The sequence below is a fragment of the Pelmatolapia mariae genome, linkage group LG17 (genome assembly GCF_036321145.2).
Source record: "Pelmatolapia mariae isolate MD_Pm_ZW linkage group LG17, Pm_UMD_F_2, whole genome shotgun sequence".
NCBI classification, from domain to species: domain Eukaryota; kingdom Metazoa; phylum Chordata; class Actinopteri; order Cichliformes; family Cichlidae; genus Pelmatolapia; species Pelmatolapia mariae.
The window spans coordinates 15,049,953-15,077,514 of record NC_086242.1 but is presented as its reverse complement, the minus strand read 5'-3'; the positions used below and the strand labels follow the sequence as shown (position 1 = coordinate 15,077,514).

The 27,562-nt window shown below is 40.5% G+C and overlaps 1 protein-coding gene across 12 annotated transcripts in view; it reads left to right on the top strand.

Annotated features, from left to right (window-relative positions):
* The window catches only part of magi2a (membrane associated guanylate kinase, WW and PDZ domain containing 2a), a 257,427-nt gene that overhangs the window by 178,904 nt on the left and 50,961 nt on the right, over positions 1-27,562 (top strand). For 7 of the 12 annotated variants that reach the window (XM_063460653.1, XM_063460652.1, XM_063460651.1 and 4 more), the window contains exons 6-10: positions 1,344-1,423; positions 22,359-22,416; positions 23,549-23,670; positions 25,463-25,759; positions 26,633-26,815. In XM_063460653.1, the coding sequence (XP_063316723.1) occupies positions 1,344-1,423; positions 22,359-22,416; positions 23,549-23,670; positions 25,463-25,759; positions 26,633-26,815 (740 nt within the window). Of the gene's footprint in view, positions 1-1,343; positions 1,424-22,358; positions 22,417-23,548; positions 23,671-25,253; positions 25,311-25,462; positions 25,760-26,632; positions 26,816-27,562 lie in introns of all 12 variants that reach the window. The other 5 variants (XM_063460657.1, XM_063460662.1, XM_063460656.1 and 2 more) reach the window with 2 other exon arrangements.

Here is a 27,562-nt window from a genome sequence, read left to right as displayed (position 1 = left end):
AGGTGTTTTCACATCTGCGCTGTTTAGTCCATTTAAATCCAACTCTGGTTCATTTGTGCAGATGTGACCAGACTTGCACTCAAGTGCATCAAGAGGAGCAGTTCAGCAGTTTGTTTCAGATCCGTTTCTAAATGAGAATGTTTCCTTTATGTTAACATGATCCACCCATAATCTGACCTGGGTACCAGCTGCATGTTGTAAACTGTAAGAGTAAACAAACTGTAGCCCCTGGCTGTAAAATAAGTCAGGGACTCACTCAGTTGTGTTATCCACCAGGCCAGACAAAAGCGACTACTTCTTGTATTTAATTTTCTTGCTGTATGGCCTGAGTGTTCTCACGTGGTTTGTTGTGGCACAATTAGGTTTTCTTGGAGTCTGTTTGGAGTTTTATTTTTGTGAAAAGCAACCAAGCCACAGAGAAAAACTACTAGTTCACAAAGTCACCAGCTGATTCAGACGAGAGTGAACAAAGTGTGTCGGTGTGAAAACGCCCTAAAAGAAGCTGATTCATTGCACTTCAGTGAATCAGGTGAGAGAAACATGCCAGACTACTTTTTGCTCGGTGATTACTTTTGTGTTTTTCCCTTTGTCTTCTTTGTCATCAACAGACCATCACTTAACTTAACTTTATTATCTCTATATTTTGCATTTTGCATGTTTTCAAGACTGTTGTTCCTCTCTGTAAATCTATATGTGTTTGACGCCTAGCTGCGAAGAAAATATCCTGCGGGAAAACACAAAAGTTAAAAGTATTAAAGAGAAAAAAAGATATAAGAAGGTCTCCTCGCTGCATCCTCTTCCTTTATCTTCTCGCTTCCTTTATCTTTTTACTGTAGGCATTTTCTACACCTCCCCTGACTTTTCCCTTCCTACTATTGTTCTGTCATCATGAAGGGAGGCCATTGTGGGTCCAGAGCTTCAGACAAGCCGCGTAGATGCATTGCGCTTCCCTGGCACATCATCATATCTGATCTAGATCCAGCTCTCTGCCTGGGGCTCTGGCTGAATCTGCCAAGCCCACAGCTGTTCCTCTCCATCACTCCCCCAGTCACCCCTCTATCCATTCCTATCCCTTCTCCTCTCCTCCTCCCCTGCCCGCTAATGAGAGACAGTGAGCAAATTAAAAGTATTGATTGCCATTTTGTTAACCTAAAGCATTTTTCGTCTCTCTTGTCACCTTTTTTAGATGCAGGCACTCAAGGGAGTCTCATCTTTCCTCTCTGAAATGATTCTCTGGCTGAATTAAGAATCCACCAACCTCCTTCTCTCTCTTTGTGCCAAGTCTCCTCTCTCTCGCCATCTATCACACTGCCTCTCACGCTCTCTCTGTCTTTTCTTCACAGCCACAACACTAAGACAACATCGTGGCTGGACCCGAGGCTAGCCAAGAAAGCAAAGCCGCCCGAGGAATGCAAAGAGGATGGTGAGTACAGCATCTCCATCGTCTATTCGTTTTTCCTCTTTTATGCTTTTCTGCCTCGTACATTCACTGATGCTAACTACACACTGGAATGTAAGTTGCTCACGGCATTAATTTCAAGAGATTAAAATCTTGCCTGTTGCTCTGATGAGCTGCATAGTGGCATGATTTCCTGCAAGTCAGTGGAAGGACATTTGCTAAATTGTGTACGCTGGTACAGGATTTGTATGTTGTAGGAGTTATGTAGAGGCAGCGCTAATGTGTGTGGCAGCCCGCGCTGCAGTTGATAGGAAGCCCCGTGATATGTGTGCTTAAAAACCAGGACCAAAGAGACTGGAGGTTACAAAGACTTCTTTATTCTCAACCGAGCAAGATCTGAAGTGTCCTTTATCCACCCACACACTCGATAAACACACAACAAAAAGAAAGGAGAGAGATGAATGTCAATGCATTTTTATAGACAAATACAAATACACAAGTGAGTTGTATCTTTCTCTTTTTTTCCCACATCCAGCCTTCCTGCTTCCCCTTTCTTTTTGTGCGTGACCAAGAGGGGGTTTATCAACTGAGTTATAGGCGCTGGGGGAGCAGTGCAGTTAAATATGACTGGGGATGGACAGAGATAGAGAAGAGAAGTGACTACCTTGCTTACTTGTTTCTCTTTTCAGTGCATGCTTGTTTATGGTGGGAGGGTAGCAAGGTTTTTTCAGGATGCATATTCCTGGAAGCACATAAATACATTGGACACTGAATGAGTGTTCAGACGGCAAGTCATGTGAGCAAATGACACCTCGCCCCAGGTCAAATTTAACCTGCCCTGTGTTGCCAATTGTATGACAGACAGTTACATATGTTGGTGTATTGTTTAGTTTTGGAAATGTGGCAAATGATAATTGGAAGTGTACTAATAAACCTTCATGAGGCTACAGTCACAATAGGGAAAACGGTAATTACAGACTTGGCACAAATTATTGCAACAGTGCGCAGTGAACTTGTGATCTCGTTGCCTTTTAGCTCATTGCTTTGAAAACAGAGACCAGCTTTGCGACCACTCGCAGTCAGCTGCCGTCTTCACATGTTTGATGTGTCGAAACAGCAATAACATGGAGTCAGTCTGCTATCGGTTTGTAGCTGTGATTAAATCAGCAGAAATGACAAATCTGTCACCATCTACATTCACAGAAATTCACATTAACCAGTTACTCCAGTCAGAAATTTGTAGATTTGAAACAGAAGTTCAGAAATTCCTCTACAAATAATGACACAGTTCCTGCAGGATAGCAAGTGACACAGACACTCAGCCAGCTTACTTTTTAATGGAAATATAACCAGAATGCAACAAGTTGGCAGCCAGTTGAGTCCCTTGTTGCAAAGAGTTATTGGCAGTTTTTCTGCATTTATAAATTCAGAGTGATTGCAGTTGGTCTTAGAGACAGAAGTTTAGAGACAGAAGGTGACATGTGCCATCATCTTTGGACCAGTTGGTCACTATAGCTACTTGCAATCAGAAGCTGAATGCGGAAAAAAAATCAGTAGGCTACCACTGATGTTTTCCTAGTTGCAAGGAGGCTGCCATCCTACTTTTACTTTTTTTCTGTTGTCACTGAGCCATAGGCAGATGAGACAACAAGCTTTTGTGAAATAAAGCTGAACAACCAGCTCAGTATAAAACATCTCAGCTATTATATAGAGTTTGAAATCATAACAGCTTTGGTGCTCATCTGCCAGCACAAGGAAACTGATATCTGAAACGGCTTGACAACAATTAAATGAATTCTGTAGTTTTGAGGGTTTCCGGAGATTCTGTGATCTTCTTCTTCCTCTCCTGCTGTGTTTTTGACTATACTTACGTTGCATAATTAAGTTACGTGAAATAAAATATACCTTAAGGTCGCCCAAGCTGAGATTCTACACAAGTCCATCATTTAAAAATTAGGTGAACAAATACTCAAGTGGTGCAATATTCCTGCACAGCCCTAGAAATTCAATACAGACACTACTGCCTCCTCTCCACCTACAAATGAATTTCAGTGACTCTGACCTTTCATCTCACACAAACACCTGATCAGAAATCTAATTTTCACAGCTCTTGACCTAACACCAGTCAGATTCCTTAAAAAACTAGAAAACGAATGATATTCATACCAGCTTGCGCTGTTTTGTCTACAACTACTTCCTGCTCAACATGTTTTCATTTTCATAACTGCATAACTACAGCCTCGCAGAGCTGCATGGTTATTGTTTTTCAATCAACTAGACATTAAATATTCCCTGGTGTGTACCATGAAGTTAAATAAAATTTACATCCTACATAAAGTACATAAGATGATGAAGGATTCCAGCATGTTTTAAGTGAAAATAGAAATATTTGTATTTGCGGTTTGGTAGCATTAAACATGGCGACTCATAGCCTGTTTTAACCTTCCAAAAAAGATTGCCTTCCAGATCTTGCATCTTATTCAAAAGAACCCCCATGTAGTCACTGAAACTCCCTTTTCTCTCTAAATCTTCAGACATTAAAGGGAGAATGATCTCCAAGATGATGAAATGACACAGAAACAAAGACAAAGGCGTCTGTGAGGAATTAGTCCAAATGTGATTGTGCTTTCATCTCCAAGACTTCCAATCCTATTTATCCGCCAAGGACACACCACATGAGGAGATGTGCTGATATTTGCAAGGATCGCTGCTGATCTTCTCGGGGCGTCTCATCCACTTAGTTAGTCCCAGCGGTACGAATCAAAGTCAGGCAAGAGAGTCAACTGTATAGCAGTTGATAACAGTGGCTTCAGGTCGGGATCAGCTGAATGAAAAAGTTCAGTGACTGCACCTGTAAAAAACAAAAAAAAACAAAAAAAAAAACGGAAAAAACGCACCTGTTTGAAATATAGCTGTTATCCCCTTCAAGGTTTTCTCCTTGTGCATCTTCAGCACTTATCTGCAAGTTCACTATGCGCCTTAAATGTTTAGAGATCAAACGACTTCTGTGTTGAAATAACGCAGCTTTAATGTTTAGGATCTCTGGTCATGAGAAACGGGTCTTAGTTTATTTTAAGTCCTTGAAGTTTAAGGACGGTAAACGAAGCATAAATTGTGGTTTCTCTGTCCTCATTCGCCAGTACACATGATATTGAATACAAGTAGGTTTTTTTCTCACCATCACCTTCCTCCCCAAAGCTAAGTCTTTGCAATTTCTTCCTCTTTCCCATATTGAAATTCACATTTAATGGAGTCCTGGGAAAACAGTGTGGCTCATCAGGGATACAATCTTGAGGGATACAACAGCCAAATTTAAATTAGTTACAGTTTTTGTTTTTTATAGCTGTAGTCATTGAACTTTGTGACTGCTCAATTCTCAAGTGGAAAACACAGGAGAATTGTTGAGCTCAGTAATAAGTTATAGCTGAATGCTGCACCTCAGTGGGTCAAAATGGGCAAATTTCCTTATAGTTTGGAATATTGAATTTCCTGAAAGAGATTTCTGATTCTGTTACGGGGTTAACTGCAAGTGCACGTTGTTATGTGGGTTAAACTTTGACTTAAAGACTCTTATTTAATTCTGGGATCTTTTTAGCCATCTCACTGCATCAACAAGTTGTCAGCCTCACACAGCTTTTGGTTCATTTGACTTTGTGTTCAGGGATTTGTTAATTCCATAATTAAGCTGTTGACCTCTGTATTTATTTAGCTTTCAGATATATTTCTTTTGACGATCCAAGACTTAAAGATCCGCCAGGGAAGATAATACGGTGGTGTGCACTTTGCTCTGCTTTGTAGGTTTTAGTAACTCAAAGTGTGTTTCTGTGTCAGCAGCCATACGAGATGTATGTAGTTCAGCCAAACTTCCACAGCCTGGTGACACCAGCCACCCCTGAGAGCTGAGCTCAGTTAGGAGAGAAAAGCTGCCTCTGTAAATTTGGTATTGATTGGGGGAAAGGTGTGGGCGTGTGCGTGTCCATGTTTGAACCCGAGCCATGCTCTGATAAGCACTAACAGGATCGCAGGGTGGAGTCTCTGAGGTGTGACGAGACAACAGGGAGAGAGAAGGAGGAAGAGGAGTACAGTATTAAGTCAGACTTTGAGTGTAGAGGAGAGGAGTGAAAGTGAAGAGTACACATGGAAGAAGTGCTTATACACTGGACTTAAACTGCAATACTTAAGGTTCTTTATTACAAATTTGATAGGAGAATTTTACTTGAAATTGTACTGTCACCAGAGTGTACTTAAGGAGGAAAGCTTTGCTTTGTTGCAAATTATTTCCGTATCTGGGGGTATAATTTCTCTAAGTCAACTGTTATCTGGCAGTTGTGATTAAACAAAAGGCTAACAAGGCAAGAAATAAGGAGCCAGATGATCGAGCTTGTTATCTTCTAATCCTGTGAGATAATCACCATCCTTAGTCAGAGGGACTTGTGTACTTGGAAAAGTGTGAATATGAGAACAATTTTTTAAACAAATGTATATAAAAGAAAGTGATTAAGTGATCGACAAAGCCACTGTGACCATGCCTATGTTACACGGCTCTGAGGTAGGTTTCATTCTGTGGAGGGAGAATTTTTTTTGCTCACAGACGAGCCGAATCTCTTACGTCAACACAAGACTAAGGAATACGAAAGCTGCCTGCATAGGTCATACATACTGAAATACACAATTCTTGGTCACAATTTGCTTTAAGTACTAGTGATGTGTTTAATCTTAGTATAATGCATGATATTTTAAGTGTTTTGGACGTAAAGCCTTTCATCTTTAAAGCAACTGGTAACTGCAGCTGTCAGACAGATGTTATGGTGTTAAAGTCTACAGTTTCCCTCCTAAAATGAGGTGAAATAGAGATTTAAAAACCCCAACTGACTGTTTAGAACCTCAGCGCTGTACCTAACAGCCATACGTGAGTAAATGTTTTCACCTCTGGTGAAGACAACTTGTTCCCTCTCATGTTTAAAGTCAGTTGCAACGCATACAACCAGATTCTGTCAAAATATGCGCAGAAATGTGTGCTCGGATTAGGGTGCTCATTCCTGCATGTTCAAAGGAGCGTCAGCTTCAGTGAAGACAGAGCAGCTGACATCACAGGCGCCTTGTAGTTACATAACTCGCTCTATATTTCTCCCTCACTCTTTCTGCCTATATTTTTTTCTCACCTCCACTCTCTATCTCTATATCTTCTATATCATCCTTTCTCCCTCGTGTCCTCGTGCCTCTTCTTTTTTGTTTTGGTTAAAAAAAAAAAAACTAGGACAGGCTTTTTACAGAACCTCCCTCTTTGCTTTTATTCCCACTCTCTCACTTAAAATTGCTTGGTTGTGTTTTTTTTTTCTATCCTGCCAAATATTTGTTGGCCTGGAAAAAAAATAAACTGAATGGGCCATACTCTTGTCTCACCTCTTTACTTATTCAGCTGGTTTTCTCCCTTTTATTTGCCTTCACAGGTAAAGAGAAAGAGAATCCCCCCGATAAGTAAACTAAAAGCAGTTTGTTCTCACTGTTTCTGTATGTTTAATTAGCTGTCAGTTTGTGCTATCTGGAGAAGATATGCTATATATCAGGGGAAGTTATACTACATACAGTATAACGTAGTATATGAATAGACGCATAAATTGCAGGGAGGGATTATTACTCTGATCGTGCTTAATCGTATTACAGCGCCTCTTGTCTTTTGCCTCTGTGAGTCCCAAAAGACAGGGCTCGTGCATACAGAGGGCAGCAAACGCAGACAAGTAATTACATTCTGGTCATGTGAGGAGCTTCACGGCCAAACACACAAAGCTATTATCGTGTCTCACAGGCTAGCTTCGGGCTCACACTTCCTTCTTGTGCTCTCTCCAGGGGAACTAGCAGGACCAGCGTTTTACTCGTTTTTCTTTGCTTTTCTCACGTCTGCAGTTTAAAAAAAAAAACGCCATCCAGTGTGCGTATTTGTGTGTCCCTCTGATACTTCATCACTTCTGTCCAGATGGGACAGCGCTACTCCAGCCTGGGAAATGCCATCTCTCCTTTCGCTGTGATGTCAATTTAGCCAGCTCAGCAGGACTTTGTAGATAGATTTTGTGATTTTTGTGGGGTGCAGGGTGTTGTTTGTGAATGTGAAGACACACTCACCCTGCAGTGAGTGTGTGTGCACTTCTACAGGTGAGTTATTATAGATGGCGAAACGCAGCGCCCTCCTTCACCTTGAGCCTTTCTGCAGCAGTCGGGAGCGGAGTCGGAGGGGTTGGGGATGGCAGGCGTAGATGTCGACAGCATGATTGATGGGTGTATTTTGAGACCATCCCCAGCAGAGCATGCCTGAGGCCTGGAGATTGGATGGAGGATTCATAAGACTGTGTGGCAGGTGTTTGTGTGACATGCAGCTTCTGAATTAAATGTCATTGTGTGAATACCAGTGTGAATACCAGCACTGCACTTTTTTTTAATTAGCATAAATAGACCTAGATGATATATACAATACTGCATTAAGGTAATTTATGTTGATTTATGATGATTTTAAGGATGCCTTTAAGCATTATTATTTATTTTCTTTTGAAAACATGAGACAAAAAGCTAAATGAACCTAAGACTGTGCCACAGCGCTTCACTGGTGCCCAAAGTTATTAAAGGATAATAACAATCAAAAGGTCACACCGTTATATCCCTCCACACGGGTATTGAAGTTCAGGAAGTAGCAGAATATGACCCACATAATTCTGCTGCCCAGAATAGTCAGTAGTGCATTAAATGTGTACTACTCCACAGCAACGATCCAATGCATTATTTACTTTTGTTTGAGTAATGTTTGCTGCAAACTACTCTGCCCGGCTATGATAGGAAAATACTGAGCCTTTTTTAAAAGTGGAGCTATATTTGTGTGCGTTCTATAAAAGATTTACGTCTTCAAAAGGAACTGTTGGGTTTGGGTCTGAGAGCCAAAGAGAGGGTAAAGAGCTGAGAGAAAGATTAATTTATAGCCTTTTTTAAACTCCATTTTCCTTTTTAATTCATATATACAGAACCGATTTTAATACTTGAGATCGAGGTGGATGGCTTTGCAAAGTGTGAAAACTACAGGGAAGAACGGCATTGTTTTTGGACTTTCCACTATGATTTATGGCGGAAAGCACTGTGCTGCAAAGTTATTAATGGTTTTTTCATTACCCATGGCCTACCATACCACGCCAATGGGTTTCTTTGATTTACAAAAGTAGCATTTCTTTGTAATGACAGTAGACTCACAGTTGCGCTTATTTTTCTTAACACATCTTTGGCTGTTCATCATCTGTATCGGAAATGGATGGTTCATTAAAATTTAAAGCTTTCCGAGTGTACTTGCACTTTATTGTATTAAAAGAAGGATATAATTTGTATGGGTTATTATGCAGTGGTGGCACACTTTCTGTGGTCTGTGAGGCAAAATAAGAGTGACACCCGTGATTTAGATGTCAAGTAAGCTCACTTTAAAGTGCTTTGTCTATGACTTTTAAAAAAAAAGAACAGTACATAATTCTGCTTATTCAGGTCTGTGTTTGTTATGTTCTTCTGTACTTAGATATCAGTATCACAGTACTGAATCCTATCTGTTGTTTCATCTTCTGAATTCTCAGAAAATGTTTGAATACAATAATATGTCACTGATTAGGTCACTTGATTAGGAACCAGTCAGATGCTTATCTGGGCAAATATCCAATCAGCCAATCACACAGCAGCAACTTGTTGCATTTAGTCATGAAGAAATGGTCAAGACCTGCTGAAGGTCAGACCAGCCATCAGAATGAGTAAGAATAGCTGGTCTGAGTATTTCAGAAACTGCTCATCTGCTGAGGCATTCTCAGATATTCTTAGATATCTGTAAGTCTGACAAAGAGAAAATATCCAGTGCAGCAGTTCTCTGGGTGAAAATGCCTTGTTGTGTGCCAGAGATCAGAGGAGAATCCCTCAAGCTGATAGGAAGGCTACAGTAACTCAAATTATGTCTCATGACAATGAACGTATGTAGAAGTGTACAGCACATCCAGCCTTGAAGCAGATGGGCTACAGCAGCAGACAACCACACCGGATGGCACTCCTTTCAACTAAGAGCAGGAAACTGAGACTACAATTTGCACTTGCTCACCAGTGGGTCTTGATTTGTGCTTTAGCATTTGGTAGGTAGGATCATAATTTTTTTATAATCAGCATAAAAACATGGATCCATCCTGCCTTATATCAATGATTCGGGCGTAATGATGTTCTGGATATTTTTTTGGTACACTTTGAGCCCCTTAGTACCACCTGAGTATCATTTTAATGCCACAGCCTACCTGAGTATTGCTGGTGACCAAGTGCATCCCTCTGTGACTGCCGTGTACCCATCGTCTGATGGCTGCATTCGTCACAAAGCTCAGATCATCTCAACCTGGTTTCATAAACATGAAAGTGTAATGGCTACAGTAGCAAGGTGTACCTAATAAATGTCTGAGTGGATCATTTGACCTAAACGTAATTTTTATATCAGTTAGTTTATACAAACTTGTTTACAGAGGTATGTGTACTTACATTTAAAAAAAAAAGAAAAAGAAAATGGACATGATAAGGAGACACTTGAGGATTTTTAGTATTCAGTTCATTTTCTTCCAAAAAATTGAAACTCCTGAGTACACTTAAGCTGAATCCTATAGTTTGCTGATATTTCAATTTTATGTTTTTATTCATCTATATGGACTCGCACACTAAACGTAGTTAACTCTAATACATTATTTTATGTTATTCACAGCATCCAGGAGGCTATAATGAAACACTATGCTCTACATAATTACCTTGGTTAACACCTAAAAAAAGCATTTCACAAATAGCGTTTTCTCTGACCCCAGCAGGACGAAAAAAGAGTGCTTCGGAGGGTAACGCTAGAAACAAAAAAGAAAAAGGAGAAAGCGTGCGCTTGTCTGTTTGCAGCTGCACGCAGCTGTAAGTGTTTTTCACAAAGAGTTTATCCAAATAAACCCGAACTTTGGAGGCAACAGAGGAGGGGATAAGTAAGGTCACACTTCAGTACATCTCCTCCTGTCACTGGAATGCCCTGATAAGGTACAAGCTTGTGAATTCTGCTTTTTTTCCCTCACTTTTATTCTACCGCTTAACTGTTGTCTGCTTGCTTTGAGTTAGAGACCAGTGAGACACTGAAGTAGAGCGAATGAAAGGAGGGTCTCCACGCCACGCAGGTGCATTTAAAAGGAAAACAAGCTGTGGAAAAAACAGCAGCTCATTGAAATGGAGAAATATACAACAGAAGAAAACACTGCTGCCAGCAAGTGACACAACTAACTGATTTGCTGTCAAAGCCACGGCTGTTGCTTTGACTTTTCCTGTCACGGCGCAGATGTATTGGTTTATTAATCATCTTCTGAAAGACTAAGTAAACAATCTTTGCCTAGTAGGAAAAAAATATGCGTGGTTTATATCTGTTGGACCCGCATGTGACAAATACAGCAGTAAATCATGAGCACATCACTGTGTATCAAACCCTGTCACAGCCTGTGTGGTTTTAAATTACTGTAAGCAGATTCAGCCATATGATTAACTGACAGCTGTTAGAATGACTCAGCTTGTGCAGTTGTCCCCGGGGAGTCATAGCTTGTTGGCCATGTAGTCACAGAAACATATGCACATGCTGAACTACAAGTTTGCTGCACTGATAGTAAAGAGCCGCCAAAATTTAAAGACTCCATGAAAGGCAGTGTAGTTGCTGGACTTAAAGTCATGACTGATAGCAAGGAGATTCATAAAATTTGTGATGGGAGCAGCAGATCGCTTTCTTGTGTGAAGCAAAGCACAACTATCCACCAGTGTGACGCACCGACTAAAGAAAAAAGGAGGGGGCGATCTGTCAGTAGATCGGTCTTATGGTCTCAGCTGGAGCTAGGATGTCAACAGCCCCTCAGCCCAAGTGCGTCATGTCAAGAGGAGTTAGCTAATGCTAACATGGTGCCAAGCAAGCTGAGGACACATTTAGAAACCAAGCATCCTTTCTGTCAGGAGCACAGGAAGCAGGAGCTTTTTCTGGACCGTGTCAGTGTGTCTGATGAGTTGATGCAGGTGATTTCTCTTGTAGTGGAGCTTATTGCAAATTTTAAGAAAAAGTCATGCAAAGTTAAAAAGCTGCAAATGGGGTATCTAAAATGATTTTGTCTTTCAGTATAGTGATAAGAAGAACTGCCAACTTGTTTGTTGCATTAAAATTTTAGCTTACCCTTTGGTGTTTCTTAAGCATTAACATTTGAAAACCACAGATCTAACATCCAAAGCACAGGCACTGACGCATTTCAGTTAGATTTTTTTGTTAAAGAAATAAAGTCCTGTAGAACGCACAGTTATTTTCCTGTCATTTGCATGACAGTTTTTGCTAAAATCATTTAAACTTACATTGTTTAAATACATTTTTAACTTATTGAACCTAGCATTACCCCACAATTACAGTACATTGGGTTATAAAATCTGATCTCGACCACATCACGGGATGACCCAGCTGATACCTTCCCGTACAGGCTGTGCCTCCGCAAGCCGCTTTGTAACCCACCTCCGCCTTAGTCCTTTGCCCATGATTTTGTGTCCAAAGGAAAGTGTACCCCTCTGTTCAAGGACACTGACAAAAAAAAACATTTTTATTACTTCACCTGAAGAAAGCGTGCTTCCACATAATAACTAGGATTTCGATTTTTCTGCTTCTGTGTGCCCCGCTGACAGACAGCACCTCCCTGTCTTTGTTAATATTTTTCATATCTACTATCATCGATGCTTGTTGTTTTCCGTACTGGAGGGTCTGGTTTCTCCCCTTCCAAACAGAAGGGGAGAGCATGTCACCAAATGTAGATTACTGCAGATGGAATAACAATTTTCGCCTTTTTCAGTTTACCACGATATTAACAGTTTTTATCTTCCCTCTCTTTGTCGACTCATTGTTATATTCCTTGGTGTGATATTCCTACACTTCCTGATCAAGGAAGAATAAGTTAGCAACCCCCACTTTTCCAGCCTCCTTTTTTTAAAATGCCTTCTGTTCTTCTGCTCTAGTGTGACAGAAAATGGTAAACTGCACTTGTCTTGCAGGTGAGGCTTTTTCTGCTACGTCTTGTTTGCCCATCAACAAGCCCAGAAAGTCTCAGAAATCATCCGACGGGGCCGGTGAGCAGCTCTCAAAGCGCACAGGCCCCCTTTGATTGCGGTTTTGATTATGACAGACAGGATAGTCATTATCAGCACAAAACTGTAGAGTATTTTTTTAAGTGCTGATTGGAGAGGCAGCCAAGTTTATGAATTATAGGTTAGGCTGACTGAGAAAATATTGAGACTGAGTTCATCATCACTTTCAGGTCCTCTGAAAATATTCCGTTTCAGTCACAACCAAGTAGGTTTAGCTCTTTGTTGTTTGGTGGTTCCTGAGAGAAATAATGATGAGCGGCGTTATGAAGAAAAAGACTTGAAGAGAGCAGGAAGACCTTCGCTTAGAGATATACATTTACATAGACACGGTTCATTATATACTAATGTATGAGTGTTAAATGTTCCTGAATTTTCCCTTCAGGTTTTCAGTACTGCAAATTTCTGCTGAGCTTCACAGTGGGCTGTGGATAATCTTAAAATAAATGGCTCAGTTTTTCTGCAAACACCACTATTTATCATTTTGAACAATGTGGGTGTTGAATTCACAGGTAGTCTAGTATATTAATGTTCAACTGGGCAAGTGGGCAGCAAGTTCTGTCCCTGCGACAAAAACAAATAATGCTAATACCTTATTTCATCTGCCGAGACATGCTGGGTTTAAATGTGTGCACAATGTGGTTCTTCTTTCTGCAGCAGCTGATGTCTACAGTGGGATTTTTACCAGACAGGCAGAGTTTTTGCCAAGAAAGTTACAAGTCAAGTTGCAGTAGACAGATGCCAGGTAAAGGCTTAAAAAGGTTCAATAAGTTATCATATTTTTCTTTTTTACACTTCTTTATAGGCTTTACAAGTTGCTTTTTGCTTTTATTGTGAAATAGTCACAGGAAATGTTTTTATCAACCAGGTTAGCACTGACTGTTAAAAATGCATTTAAAAAAAAACAAGATGCTGATTATTTATTGAGGTTTTAAATATTGGAAGAGAATAGCTGTGCAAACATCTGGCTGCTGAGTACTTTTACTTTGCTTTTACTCTGCAGCTCGGCGACCAAATTTCATGTGTCCTGCTAAGAGGCCAATTTATTGACTGACACCTTTATTAATGTGAGGTTGTTTGTTGAGCTCCACTGCAAACACAGTTGACAAAAAGCCTTGAATATTGGCTTTAGTATTGAATGAAAGATACAATAAAAAGTGTTGAAAAAAGAAAGTAATTTTTTTTACAGCTACAGTTAGGATGTGAAAATGTACAAGGCCTCTTTATCTTTAAAAAAAGTTATTTTATCTTAAAATAAAGCAATATGCAGACCAGTGGTTTCTTTGTATCTATAAAATGCTTTTAGGAGAAAATTTTTTCTATCCATCATCCTTCTACCGCTTATCCGGGGCCAGGTTGCGGGGGCAGCAGCTTAAGCAAAGCCCAGACCTCCCTCTCCCCTGCCACCTCCTGCAATCCGGGGGGGGGAACACCAAGGCATTCCCAGGCCAACCGAGAGATTTAACCTCTCCAGCGTACCCTGGGTCTGCCCCGGGGCCTCCTCCAGGTGTGACATCCCCGGAACACCTCACCCAGGGGGCATCCTTGTCAGATGTCCGCACCACCTCAACTGGCTCCTTTCGATGTGGAGGAGCAGCGGCTCTACTCTGAGCCCCTCCCGGATGGCTGAACTTCTCACCCTATCTCTAAGGGAGAGGCCAGCCACCCTTCAGAGGAAGCCCATTTCTGCCGCTTGTATCCGCGATCTCGTTCTTTCAGTCACTACTGTAGGCACGTAGATCGACGAGTAAATTGAGAGCTTCGCTTTTACGCTCAGCTCTCTCTTCACCACGACAGACCGGTACAGCATCCGCATCACTGCAGCCGTCTGTCAATCTCACGTTCCCTTCTCCCGTCACTCGTGAACAAGACCCCAAGATACTTAAACTCCTCCAATTAGGGCAGGGACTCATCCCTGACCTCCCTGAGAAAATTATTTGATTGATTTAAATAAGTATTTTATGTGTGTCTGTCTTTAAAACAGCATGTGATTGGCTTTTTAGATGTTTTCATTAAGCATTAAGCAGTTGAACCTCATACCTAATACAGTTACCTGTTGCTTTTTTAGCTGACAGTTGGTGATGGGTTTCAGGCTCAGTTGTGCAGTTAAACCTAATATTAGAAGTCACTTCAGTCACTGGACATAAAGTTAATTGTCTCTTCACGCGTTTGCACATTTGTGACTCTGCCTGTAATTTAAGGATCTATTACCACTTGTTTCAGACTTTTTCTTGGTCTGACTAGATATATATATATATATATGGGTTCACTGTTATGTTTAAGAATAAACTTGGGCTTAATCAGATGCCTCCCTTATGTAAAAAGTGTCTTGGATAATCTAGTTGTCTTATTGTGATGGATAAAAATAAAAGTATTAAAAGCTTTCACAGAGCTGCAGAGAATGTGCCTCTGAATACAGACCAGGTGGCAATTCAAAAAGAAGCTGAAATAATTAAGACAGTATTGTAGTATTGAAACAGCTTCTTTGTCGTCCGTGGCCTTTCACGCACTTTTGAGCTTAAATTTGAAGTTTAGAGAATTGATGCTGGGCTGCTACTTACAAAGAATGCAATCTGCAGTAGGTAAGTCTAAGCCTTTGCGGCAACAACGGTCCATTTATTTCTTGTTAGATCTTTATATATTGTATATTTCATTGAATTAGAGCTGATTTTGTGTTCTCAAATGTGTTTTTCATACCTTCTGTCAGTTAGTGGACTTTGTGCCAGTGTTGATCAGTAGAAACGTACATTAATCAGCTGAGAGAAGTTTCTCTCAGTAGGTTCAGTGATCGAGCCTGAGCCCTCGAGTGGGTTGCATTCAAAGGTGACATGATAGATGAAGCCCTGTGCAGTACACTATCCGGTAAGACAGAACTTTAATTTTTGGTGACTACAAAAGGCTCAGGGCACTGAAAATGATTCAGTTCACCTTGTTTGCTTTTCAAAAGGTGGAAAAATGAAAGAATGGGGGGGTGGAGGGGCGAGAAACAAGGTCCTGGTGAATCCCTGCGGTGTTTGAGGGCTGTGTGGTTTGCCACCTTCTTCGTAAGACCAAATTGGAAAAAGTAGAATAAAAAATACACAAGCTTGTGAGCGTGAAACCTAACTTCAAAAAGTTTTGGAGAGACTGCATGTGGTAAGGTAATGTAAGATAAAAGGACACTTTTGGAAGGAAGAAAGCGAGAGAAAGAGGAAAGAGAAAGAGAGAGAGATTATGGAGCATAATGGTGGCAGAAAATATGGGAAGATGCCAGGATACCTCCTGCTGGTAGTAAGAGGCCCTCCACCTGTGACTGCAGGATGAATGTGGTGGCATGACTAGCAGTCGTAAACATTTTTCCACTCGCTTCAGGGCTTCATAATAAGAGCTCCTACCTGAAAATTCTACACTGGCTTGACATTTCCTTCCACTGATAAGAAGCATTGGTTTTATATTGCATATACACACACACACACACACATTCGCACATTCTCCCAACTTGTCCCTAGGAGTAAGTGCTTCATTGCAGGCTGCTGACAAAGAGGTTATAGACTACACTCAGCGGAGCCAGACAAAAGAAAGCGAGCAAAGAGACAATCCTCCTAAGTTCAGCATTTATCATCATGCTGCACAGTAACAAAGGGCGCAGTGTGGGCGCATTTGTGTAAAGTATGTGAGGCACTGAGGCCATAATACCACATGAACACATTAAAGGAAGACTATGTAAGTAATGCTGGATTATAGCCAGTAATCACAAGTAGCAGCTAGCAAAGACATTAAAACGGTAAAGAAAAGTGTTTAAGTCTGCAAACTGACTTTCACTGTTTCATAAGGTTTATTCGCTAAGAGAGGAGGTAAATAACTATCATTGGAAACGCATGAATCCGTTCCCTTGAATTGATTTGGGAGTAAAATGATTTTGCTGCAAGGAAGTGTTATCAGCAAGAAACATGAGTAATCAGGGAATCAGAGAGATAAACATTTGTTATCAACATTTAGTTTAGACAATCTAGAACCCCAATTCCAAAAAAAGTTGGGAAGTTGTGCAAAATCTAAAATAAAAACTGAACACATTGATTTGCAACTCTCAATATTTTATTCATAATAAAACACAGAAAACATGTCACATTTTTAAACTGAGAAAATGTAGAAGTTTAATAATAAATTTGGTTATTTTGAATGCCTCACTAGTTGGTTACTTGGCACCAAAAAGAAAAAGCTAAAGAAATATTTTGCAGCTGATTACATGAATTGGCAACATGACTGGGTACAAAAGGAGGATCTTAGAGGGAGAGGTTCACCGATCAGCAAAAAGCTGCATCTACAAATTCAGAAAAATGTTCCTCAAGAGAAAATTGTGAAGAGTTTGAATATCTCATAATATACAGTACATAATTTCATCAAAAGTATCAAGATTCAGAGACACTAGAGAAATCTGTGTCCAAGGGCAAGACAGAAAATCAATGTTGGATGCCTGTTTTCATCTGTCCCTCAGTGGCACTGCATTATTCTGCATGATTTTATTACTACACGGGCTCAGGACTACTTCCAGAAATCACTGTCTATGAAGACAGTTCACCATGCCATCCACAAATGCAGGTTAAATCTCTGCCATGCAAAGAAGAAGCCATATGAGAGCATGATCCAAAAACGGCACCATCTTCTCTGAGCCAAAGCTCGTTTAGAGGGGATGGAGGCAAAGTGGAAAACTGTTCCATGGTCAGACAAATCAAAATTTAAAATTCTTTCTGGAAAACATGGACAGCACTAAAGAGGAAAGGGACCATTTAGCTCGTTATCTGCACTCAGTTAAAAAGCCTACGCCCCTACGTCTAGCAGCTTGCACATCTAGAAAGGCACCATCAGTGCTGAGTGGTACACTATAGTGCCAAAAGTATTCACTCAGCCGTCCAAATCATTGAATTCAGGTGAATCACTTCCACAGGTGTATAAAATCAAGCAGCTAGTCATGCAGACTGCTTCTACAAACGTTTGTGAAAGAATGGGTCGCTCTCTGGAGTTCAATGAATTCCAACAAGTCATGAAATTTCCTCACCACTAAATATTCCACAGTAAACTTTTAGTGGTAGGGGGTTTCTCAACAGTGCAAATTTTTTCTTAACCCTCTATTGCTAAGTGTATCTCATTTTTTTATGTTTTTGTGAGGTTTTTTGAGACCTTTACGTCATTACTGGGATTTTTCTTTCCTGAAAAAAATAATTCATGTAAATTAATAAATTAATGTAGCAGATGTAGCAAAAAATATACAAATGCATATAAAATATTTCTTTTTTTTAAGTTTCTCAGAAGGTTCAATAAAAAAATTACATTTTCTGGCAATTATTTTGTAGTTCAGGCTTTACAGGGTTAAACTTTTTAAACATTTGATTTGTCAGTTTCATAGTTTGGATAAAATATTACTTTAGGAGATATTTACTTTCTATTTATATTTTCTGTGCTTTGTAGCTATCTCGTTTCCAGTGACTCCATTATTTTACTACTTGTGTATTTTTACCCTCAGACTTTAGTGCTATGTTGCTGTGTTGCCAGATTTTAGTGTTTGAGAACCGTTGTCAGAAATGACAGTCAAAAGAATAAAAATAAGAGCCAAGTTTTAATAAAATCAAACTATCCTTAACAGAGAATCAATTTGTCTTCTTCTTGTTATTGAAGCCAGGGACTGTTTTTGTTTCTGTAAATATTCTGTGGACGTTTTAATAGAAAAGCTTTTCATTAGAAGAGTGCTGGGATGCATGACTGAGTCCTTTGATCTCCTTTATTTGTCTGTGTGTGCGTGCGTGTGTGTGTGTGTGTGTGTGTGTGTGTGTGTGTGTGTGTGTGTGTGTGTGTGTGTGTGTGTGTGTGTGCATATGGAAAATAACTGAAAGGGTTATACCTCTGAATATGAGTGTAATGTAAGTAATATAATTTGTATGTACTTCATATACAGGTGTGTAGGACTTAGCAAAGGTCTAGTTAAAAAAAAACAAAAAAAACACTAACTCTAAGAAATGTTGCTGTGTTCACAGTATTCCCGTGGGCTGTCAACCTGCTCACAGCACTGCTGTATCACTCACAACCCTGTGTGTGTGTGTGTGTGTGTGTGTGTGTGTGTGTGTGTGTGTGTGTGTGTGTGTGTGTGTGTGTGTGTGTGTGTGTGTGTGTGTGTGTGTGTGTGTGTGTGTGTGCAGGAAAAAATAGTGCATCTTATGAAACTTTAATCGTTTGTTTGGAGGAGATGGGGGCATGGGTACAGAGAGGCATATGGCACGTGCACTCGTTAGCATTGGTGCAATAGTGTTGTCTGCAACAGAGGAGCAGTATGCACTCAATCGAGTCTGCTAACTAGGTCAAGGGGTGATATTTAACACACTGAACAGAGTGACCATAGATTGTATCATATCTTTGGTGGATCCCTGTTTATGTGTCATTGTCAGAAGCTGCAGTCATGCCTACAACAAGCTGCAAAGTCCAGGAGAGCCTGAGGTGCTTTAGTTCTCCCTCTGGTTGCCTCCCTTTCTGATTAGGAAGCATTTTCTCTGCTGTTATCTCTGCTCTCATCCTGATTAACTTTGCATTGTCACTAATCAAAGCTGGTCTGAATCTAAGCCGAGCAGGACCGGAACACACTGTCCCCGAGCTCCACGCTAGATTCAGCTTAGATTCTATTTCAGTACGAGCCTCTAACAGTGAGTACCCAAGCTGGTTTTGAATGATTACAATATTATGCTAAAATTCTGCAGTCTACATGTGGGAATATGTTTTAAATGCTAATTGCTCATATCCTGGAAAGCAAAGGGGGGAACTCCTTCTAGGCATTTTTTAAGAGATGTGTTCTGCCAGTGAGCTGTGGGTATAGAAAAGAGGAGACAGGGCAAAACTTTCAAAGTCCTGTCCGGTATGACTGATAACTGTCAGAGCTGGAAGGAAGATCACCTTTGATCACTGCAGCGTGTTCTGCAGCACATCTCATGTATAGAAAGAGGCCAAGGTGGCAGAAACATCTGTGCACTCACTCTGTTCAAAGGTTATACACCACTTTGTGTAAAAAAGTAAAGCTCTCAGTCTGACCAGGTAGTCAATGCCAGCGGTTACCAGAACTATTTTAGGCATTGTCAAAATCTTGTTTTGACATTTATGGATCATTTATCAATTCTAGAAGATTAATGACAAAGGGGATTTTCAGATTTTTCTTTCCTGTGAGGTTACATTTGTTGTTTTGAGTGATATTCCTCAACATGTATTGCATGGATTTCCTCCCGTTATAAAAAGTTATACAAATTATACACTGACTTTTCATTTAGAAGTGTTAGATGAAGGTTTTAGTTTGTCAGTGCAACAAGGTCCTCCAAATCGTAGCGTTTCAATTTAATTTTGCTCGTTAACTCATAATGTTCTCATTTAATTAGGTTTTTCTGTGGTAAATCCATCTAATGTTGTTCTGTGGAGGGTTTAGTGGGCATGAGTCACATCTGTTGTTTTGGCCTCTGTGGCAGTTTGAGAGTTCAGGTGATTTGTTTGGTTTTTTTAGAAATGAAGATAAATTTTAGGTTAAGTTGAAATTAGCTTCCTGCAAATATCATCCCAGAATACATATCATTAAATATATTTGCATATATTTGATGTGCTGTTAACTCATAGTCTGTGTTTTATGTATAGACTGTATATAAAAGATGAACAACGCTACAGTGACTTATGCCACCTGGTTTGTGAACTTACATTTTGATTCTTTGACTTTATCTTAATGGTCTTGATGGAGCCATTTGCCACGCTGAGATGATGGAGTGCTTAATTATCAAGCAAGCTTGGCTATCCAGGTTCATCTGTAGACTGCGAAGTTTCATCACACAGACATACATATCTGCTAATTAGATTAAGTAACGGACTAATAAAATGCTGGAATCTCCTTCACTTAAACTGGGCTGTAAATTAACACATATTACCACAAAGCTCCAGTACACCATAATAATAATGAAGCATGTTATATAAAAATTTAAAACAGGAAGGGAAATACAGGAATATTATCTATGGAGACCAAAGGTATTTCATTATAATTGACTTAAACACGTTTCTGTCTTTTACACAGGCATGCAGGCTCTGTTATAGGCACTGAGGCAGGTATTTCTTGGGCCCTTGCCTGCTTTCATACTGGACGAGCCACAGGGCTAACACATAGAAAAAAGCAACCATTCACACTCAAATTCACACCTACGGGCGGTTTAAAATCGTCCATTAGCTTAACCCCATGCATATCTTTGGACTCTGAGGGGAAGTGGAAGTACCACCGGAGTAGTAGAGCAAAGTCCTGCTGACCTGGGGGGAACATGCAAACTCCATACAGAGAGACTGCTGCGAGGCAACAGTGCTAACCACCGCACCACTGTGCTGCCCTATCATACAGCAACAATCAATAATATCAATAGCATCATTCCCACGTTTGATTAGCACCATGGACAGCAACTGCAGTTAGAGGTTGGGGGAATGGACACATTTAGTCAAGCTTGCCAGGCTACATTAACAGAAAGACAACTGTAATGTCTGCAAGCATGGAAGAAAACAGAGAAGCCCATTAACAACAGGTCCTCAGACTGACGAGCTAATCTGTTTATAGAATTCATGATTCAACAATCATTTCTAATGGAGCAGCTTCTACATATATCACACATATATATTACAGTATGAACGCAGCAAGTATATGCCTGCCATGTAATCCAGAGATCCTCGTTGGATATTTATGTCAACCGGGCCTCCCCTACCTTCTGAGCCCTTGGGAAAGTTACACCTTTATGGCACATTTATCCTCCCTGCATTGGTCGCTTCGCACGCTGATGATGACATCATCAAGCAGCCACAGTCATTTAAGCTCGCCGTTATGGCGCTTTTGTCCATTTGTAATCTTCTCCAGCACTGCAGCAGAAATCGTCCTCCATGAGTTCCGTGTCATCTGGGAATACTTGTGCTTCCATATGCACGTGTCATATAAATCTCAGTCACAGGGTTTGAATCAATTGTTGTGCCAGCCTCAAGTGGCCACTCATGGAACTGCAGTTTTTTATTAGCTCTGTGCTGGCTGAATTGCTTACACCAGGAGTTTGCTCTTTAATTAATATGTCATTTAGATTCTTATCACAAGTGTTGCATTGTTTGATATGACATTTACAATATCTGTGATGTATTGTTTATTATTGGGAGCTTAAGCCAGTCCCTAACTCGTAACATTTGGAGGTGAAATAAGAGTAAAACTTCACTAACATGTTCCAGCTGATGCTGTTGAGATATAATACCCTGACAGTTTGTGCTCATTCTAGTTTTATTCTGTTAATTTATGGAAAATGTTCCCATATTTTTAAAGTATATTTACAGCTTGGTGAAGATGCAGGACATAAATATTTTACGGATTTAAATTCAGCCACTAGATCTAACAGTGTTTGGTGCAGTTTTACAACTTTTTTCTGAAAGAAGTTTGCATTTGATGCACAGATTTAAAGATGCAGTAGCCTCTTTAAATCAATCAGTGTGACAAGTTGCAAAGGAAACAGCTAGGTTTTTATCTTGTGTCTTATTGCCATAAGTTTTTTTTATAAAAGATGAAATTTCCAAAATATAGATGAGAAATAATCCTTCCAGTTATCATGCTAATGTACCATCAAATCACTGACGATTACCAAACAGTAAAATGGCACTGTAAACTTAATCTGCCACGAACATTTTTTCATGCAACATCAACATGCTGATGCAAGTTCACTTAATAAACAAGTCCTTCATTATCGCTTCTGTTCTTTTTTTTTTTTTGTTGTTGTTGTTGTTTTAACAGAGCTTCCGTACGGCTGGGAGAAAATCGATGACCCCATTTACGGCAGCTACTATGTCGAGTAAGTTCAGTACATCTTTAATACATAATGACTTGCTTTTGATTTTCAGCATAGCCCGCTGGTGTCGCATTAATCATATTTATTAGGAGCAAACTGGCGATGTAGCCAGAAAAGAGTTACTCTTAATGTCTGCTTGCTGACGGCTCACTGTTTGTTTGCAAGTTTATGTGCTTATCTGTAGCCCTGATCGTGCATCTGAATGCTACAGAGGAACTGCTGCAGTGGCCTGTCCTCTGTATTGAACTGCACGTCCCCTCTCTGTTTCAGGGGTGCCTTTTTTTTTTTTTTTTTTTTTATGGCTGGATGCTTTCCACTCTGGGGCACTGGAATGCTGCTCTATTTTTAGACTGGCAGGGGGAATTCATTTGGCTTGACTTTGCTTTAAAAAACTGCAGAGTGACACTTGAATACACTCTGCTTTATATACTGCACATCCCTCTCGAGATGCTCTTTTTGTCTCCCTTTGTCATCATGTAAATATCATTAAAGAAGCTGCAAGACCTTGAAATTATATAACTATATAAAAATAAAGTTAAGCTGTTTTGTAATTAGGACTGTGATACTGGGGTGTTCATTAAAAGATAAGGAGAGGAGAGAATGTTGCTGTGTGTGTGTGTGTGTGTGTGTGTGTGTGTGTGTGTGTGTGTGTGTGTGTGTGTGTGTGTGTGTGTGTGTGTGTGTGTGTGTGTGTGTGCGTGTGTGTGGAGTCTTAAATATGGAGAGAAGTATCTAATGATGACTAATTATTTCACACTGGCAAATTACAGCATTTGTAGTCAGTGACTATCTCCCCCCTGTACATACTAAATTAAGATCAACGTGGGACATTAAAGGAAATCGCTGTTCCATGTGCAGGGTTACTCCCAGTCACTGATTCACATAATTCTGGTTACAAGACGAGTTAAATTACGGAAGAAATCAATCGTTTGTTCTTTTTTACTCAGCAGAACTGTTCTGCGGCTGTTACATAATCTGGGGACTGGCCATTCAATTAATCATCATAGTTATGGCTGCTGTAGTGCTACGTTTGTTAGATCCGATCTTTTCCAAGAAGGGGCTGAGATAGGTGTGCTGGTGTAGTGTGAAATCTAAAATCTCCTCTCTTTTTTTTTTTCTGGTGTTATCATCTCAGTCATATAAATAGAAGGACCCAGTTTGAGAACCCAGTCCTGGAAGCTAAAAGGAGACTCCAGCAGCAGCAGCAGATGCAAAGCCAGGGCCTGTCCTCACTGCCCCTTCCCACCATCTACAGAGGTAAGAACGGCCTTTGGCTTTATGGGAAATTATTAGTAGGGTATATATATCCATTTATTAATTATTTGTGTATTAAAAGATTAATATTGCACTATAATTAAGGAACATTTATAAAGATATCTGTTAAAAACTCCATTCAGAAATGTTTTTGTGTTTATTATTGTGCTTCAGAAAGCCTCTCAGGAGCTTTAATTACAAAAGCAGATGCAGGAAAATTCTCTTAATACCTTCAATTACACATGCAAATGCTGGGAAGGTGCTTTAATGAATGTGATTCATTCTAATTGTCAAACTAATGATAAACAACATGAAATAAAATAAATTCAGTATTTGAGCCCTAATTCTCCTAGGTCCACTTGCGTGTTAATTTTTGGAGTCCTTTGCTGGTGTTGTTCAAAGCATCTTTAACAACAAAGTTTTGGGGTTGAGTTTTTAAGTTGATTCTGTTAATGTAATCCCAGACTAAGTCCACCATGTTCAGATCAGGTCTCTGTGAAAGCCAGATCCCCTCTTAGAGCACCCCTTGGAGACTGGAGCAGACTTTTCAGGCAATATATAAAGCTAATATATAAACAGTAATTTATCTAATCAGAACAATCTTTGTGTAAATGTAAATATAACTGACAATGACAGGCTTAAAACACCTGTCAGTAAGTGAAAATTCATGTGTGCTGGACACATAAAATACATAAAACAAAGGGTCTGAAATTCAAGTCTCTGCATAGGTGTCTCTTTCCAATGGCCAGGAGGGGGCGACTCCTTCTGGTTGCATAACCAGTCTAATCTATAAAAGTCTATAAGGAATTGACCCTACTTTTAATTTAATTTATGAACTCAGTAAATAAATTTTTTGATGAGTTTATAGTCTCGATGGATATATTTAAGTGTTGTTAAAAACAATGTGGAGTTTAATTTGTGAGTTATCCTCCCAAATAGATAAATATAGATAATAATAAAGCAGTTTATGTTTTAGTATACACTGACCTTAAGAACGCATCTGATACATCCTGTATCAGAAAACTAAGATGTTAATTTCCCAGATATGAATTTCTAGGCTTGAAAATGAAGCAGGGTGGCAACGTAACAAGGTGCTAAGCTCTTCATCCTTGAATATTATGTCCAACAGCGCTGCAATCACTAACACTTTCAAACAACATAAAATGATTTGAATAGATGTAGCAAACTATTTACGCACTGATGCAATTTTATATAGCCATGGCCTTAGAGATACACACAAGGTCATATAATCAGGAAAGCTGCATGTAAGAGTAAAAAGCTGTTTGCAAGAAAAAGTAAGAAAAAACATGCATGTTACCAAAAAATAAATACTATTCATATAAAGGATGTTGATTTTTTTTCCCAAAGGCTTTACTCATAAACATTATTTTTATAGTGATTGACAGTAGGATATATCAGTCAGTTCACACCTATGCCTCATTAAAACAGTGGGTGGAATACATTTTCGTCAGACTAATAATACTTATTGGCCATATAAATAGACGTCTTCCTAAGAGAACATGTGGGTTTCAGGGTGATTCATTGTTTTGTTTAATGACTGGTTACCTGATTCTACTCTCTATCAGTTTGTTACAGTAGGATGTGTACTGCTAGAAAAAACTGTCTGGATCCGAGAAGTGGAGGTTTGTTTCTGTAGTAATGTTGTTAGTCGCGACTCTGAGTGAAGAGCCTGTTTCTTTTGTTCAGTCCAGTGAGGCTCTTTTTCCTCCTCTCTACCCACCTCTGCCTCCTCCTTCCTTCTCCTCCTTCTTTTCCCTTCAAACTTTGACGCCAGTGGAGGATGCCAGCCCCTGTGCCACCCTCCCCAGATCCCCCCACGGCCAGGTCGGCCCGGTGCCCGAGCGCTGCCATAGCCTCAGCGACCTCTCCCGCTCGCCAGCTCTGGGCCACAGGACTGCTTCGTATACCAAATCCTCCTCCGCCGATGTCTCCCCGCTCCGGCGTGTTCTGACACGGCGGATGAATATGTGCCCCAATCACAAGCAGAAACAGCAACCCCTTCACACATCCGCCTGCGCTGTAGTGCTAGAGCAGCCAGTCTGTAGCCCCTACTCCCTGTGGCACTTTGTCAGTAAGTAGGCCAAGAAAGATGCACAGGAGGCTGACTCTTGTTCTCACGGCTGCCTTCGCTTGTTTGACGCACTGTAAGCATGGTAACTGGCAGGCAAGCTTGTTCCCTTGAGGTAGTTAAAATATTTGTGCAGTGACCATGCCCTGTCACCTGCCCTATCACCTGGGAAGAGCAGGTACAGAGGGGCATCGCTTAGTCTGGACCAGTGACTGCTTACAAAGGATGCAAAGTTGCACGCTAGCCATGTCTCTTTTCCGAGTCAAAAAGATGGGGGACTTGGTTAAGTGTGACTAAGCTTGTTGGCAGAGATCCTCTCATTCCGACTCCAGGCGCTCCTCCATCAGAAAATTTCCCAGCTCTTCCTCCTTCAGAAATCTCCCACTTCTTCCCTAACCTCCCCGAGCATCTTCTCCTGGAACTGATCCCTGATTGGCAGCATGGCATTTGCTGAATTTTGCTGCTTTCTTTGCAAATTTGGGATGGAACTGAAGAACTGCACCACTGTGGCTGTCTGCACCTCTTCTGCCCACTGTGTCCCAGCATGGGAGGCGAGGACAGAATGTCAGTTTAGTGTATTTGGGGTGTGCCAAGAGGGACTTGGATTGCATTGGTGCCCTGCACGGGAGGCAAAACGTTTGAACCACACCTGCATCTTTCAACACCGCCTTTGTCCGAGTTTGCTGTTTTGCTACTGTGGTCATACCCTTCCAGTTTTCCTGTGGCTACACCCATATCTTATTGAATAAGCTTTACCCTTGCCCCCCACCCTGTGAGCGCTGCCCCTGCACCAGCTTTTAGGTCCTTTTAGTGATTGCAATAAAACCTATAGGGAAAGACGTTTTATTTAATTTGCTTGTTTTTATCCTTTTGTAGAGAAGCCGCTGTTTACGCGGGACCCCACCCAGCTGAAAGGCAGTTTCTTGTCCACATCACTCCAAAAGAGCAACATGGGTTTTGGCTTCACTATCATTGGAGGGGATGAGCCCGATGAATTCCTCCAGGTCAAAAGCGTTATCCCCGATGGGCCCGCTGCAGCAGATGGAAAGATGGCTACAGGTAAGCTTCAGGCATGACTGACACACAAACTGAGAGAGAGGCTATTTTCACTGAATCACTTTTCTTTACCTGTAGCTAACCAGGAGCTCTCTTGAGGCAGTGTTAAGTACGTAATCCATAGCCGTATTCACACACAGACACCAAACGATGATCTCTGCTCAATAAACTAGAAGCTGAAGGTCACGTAGATAAGTTATCTTTGCAAATTTAAAATAATGGCATTTCTCATGGCTGGCATGCATTTGCACACGATCGCGCTCACAGATTGTTGCAGAGAAGAGCAATTATATGTGGCCTTTCTGCTTGCAGTATCTATTCTATATATCAGCATGCAGCGAAAGAAATGAGGTCAGCCTTTCTTTCAGAGTGCAGCCTAAACAAAGTCAAATAAAAGCTCATTAAAGCAGCACACAGTTTAGTATCTATTTCACAGCAGTGCTTACCTGAGCTCCCCTTGAGTTTTTTTGTTGTATAGAACTTTGTGCTTGTGATGATATTTCAAAGGGAACGCAGCTAATTGCATGCCAGCTTCAAAAACCTGACATTATGAATGATATAGAATTATACTGCCAGTAAAAGGAGCTCTACCCCAGTCGGCTGCAGTTTTTGCTTCTTGCATGTCAGTGCCATCCATTCATATTCTTCCACTTATTTGATTCAGGGTCACAAGACAGACTGAAGCCCATCCCAGCTGTCACAGGGCGAGAAGCAGGGTATGCCAAAGATAGGTCACCAGGCTATTGCGGA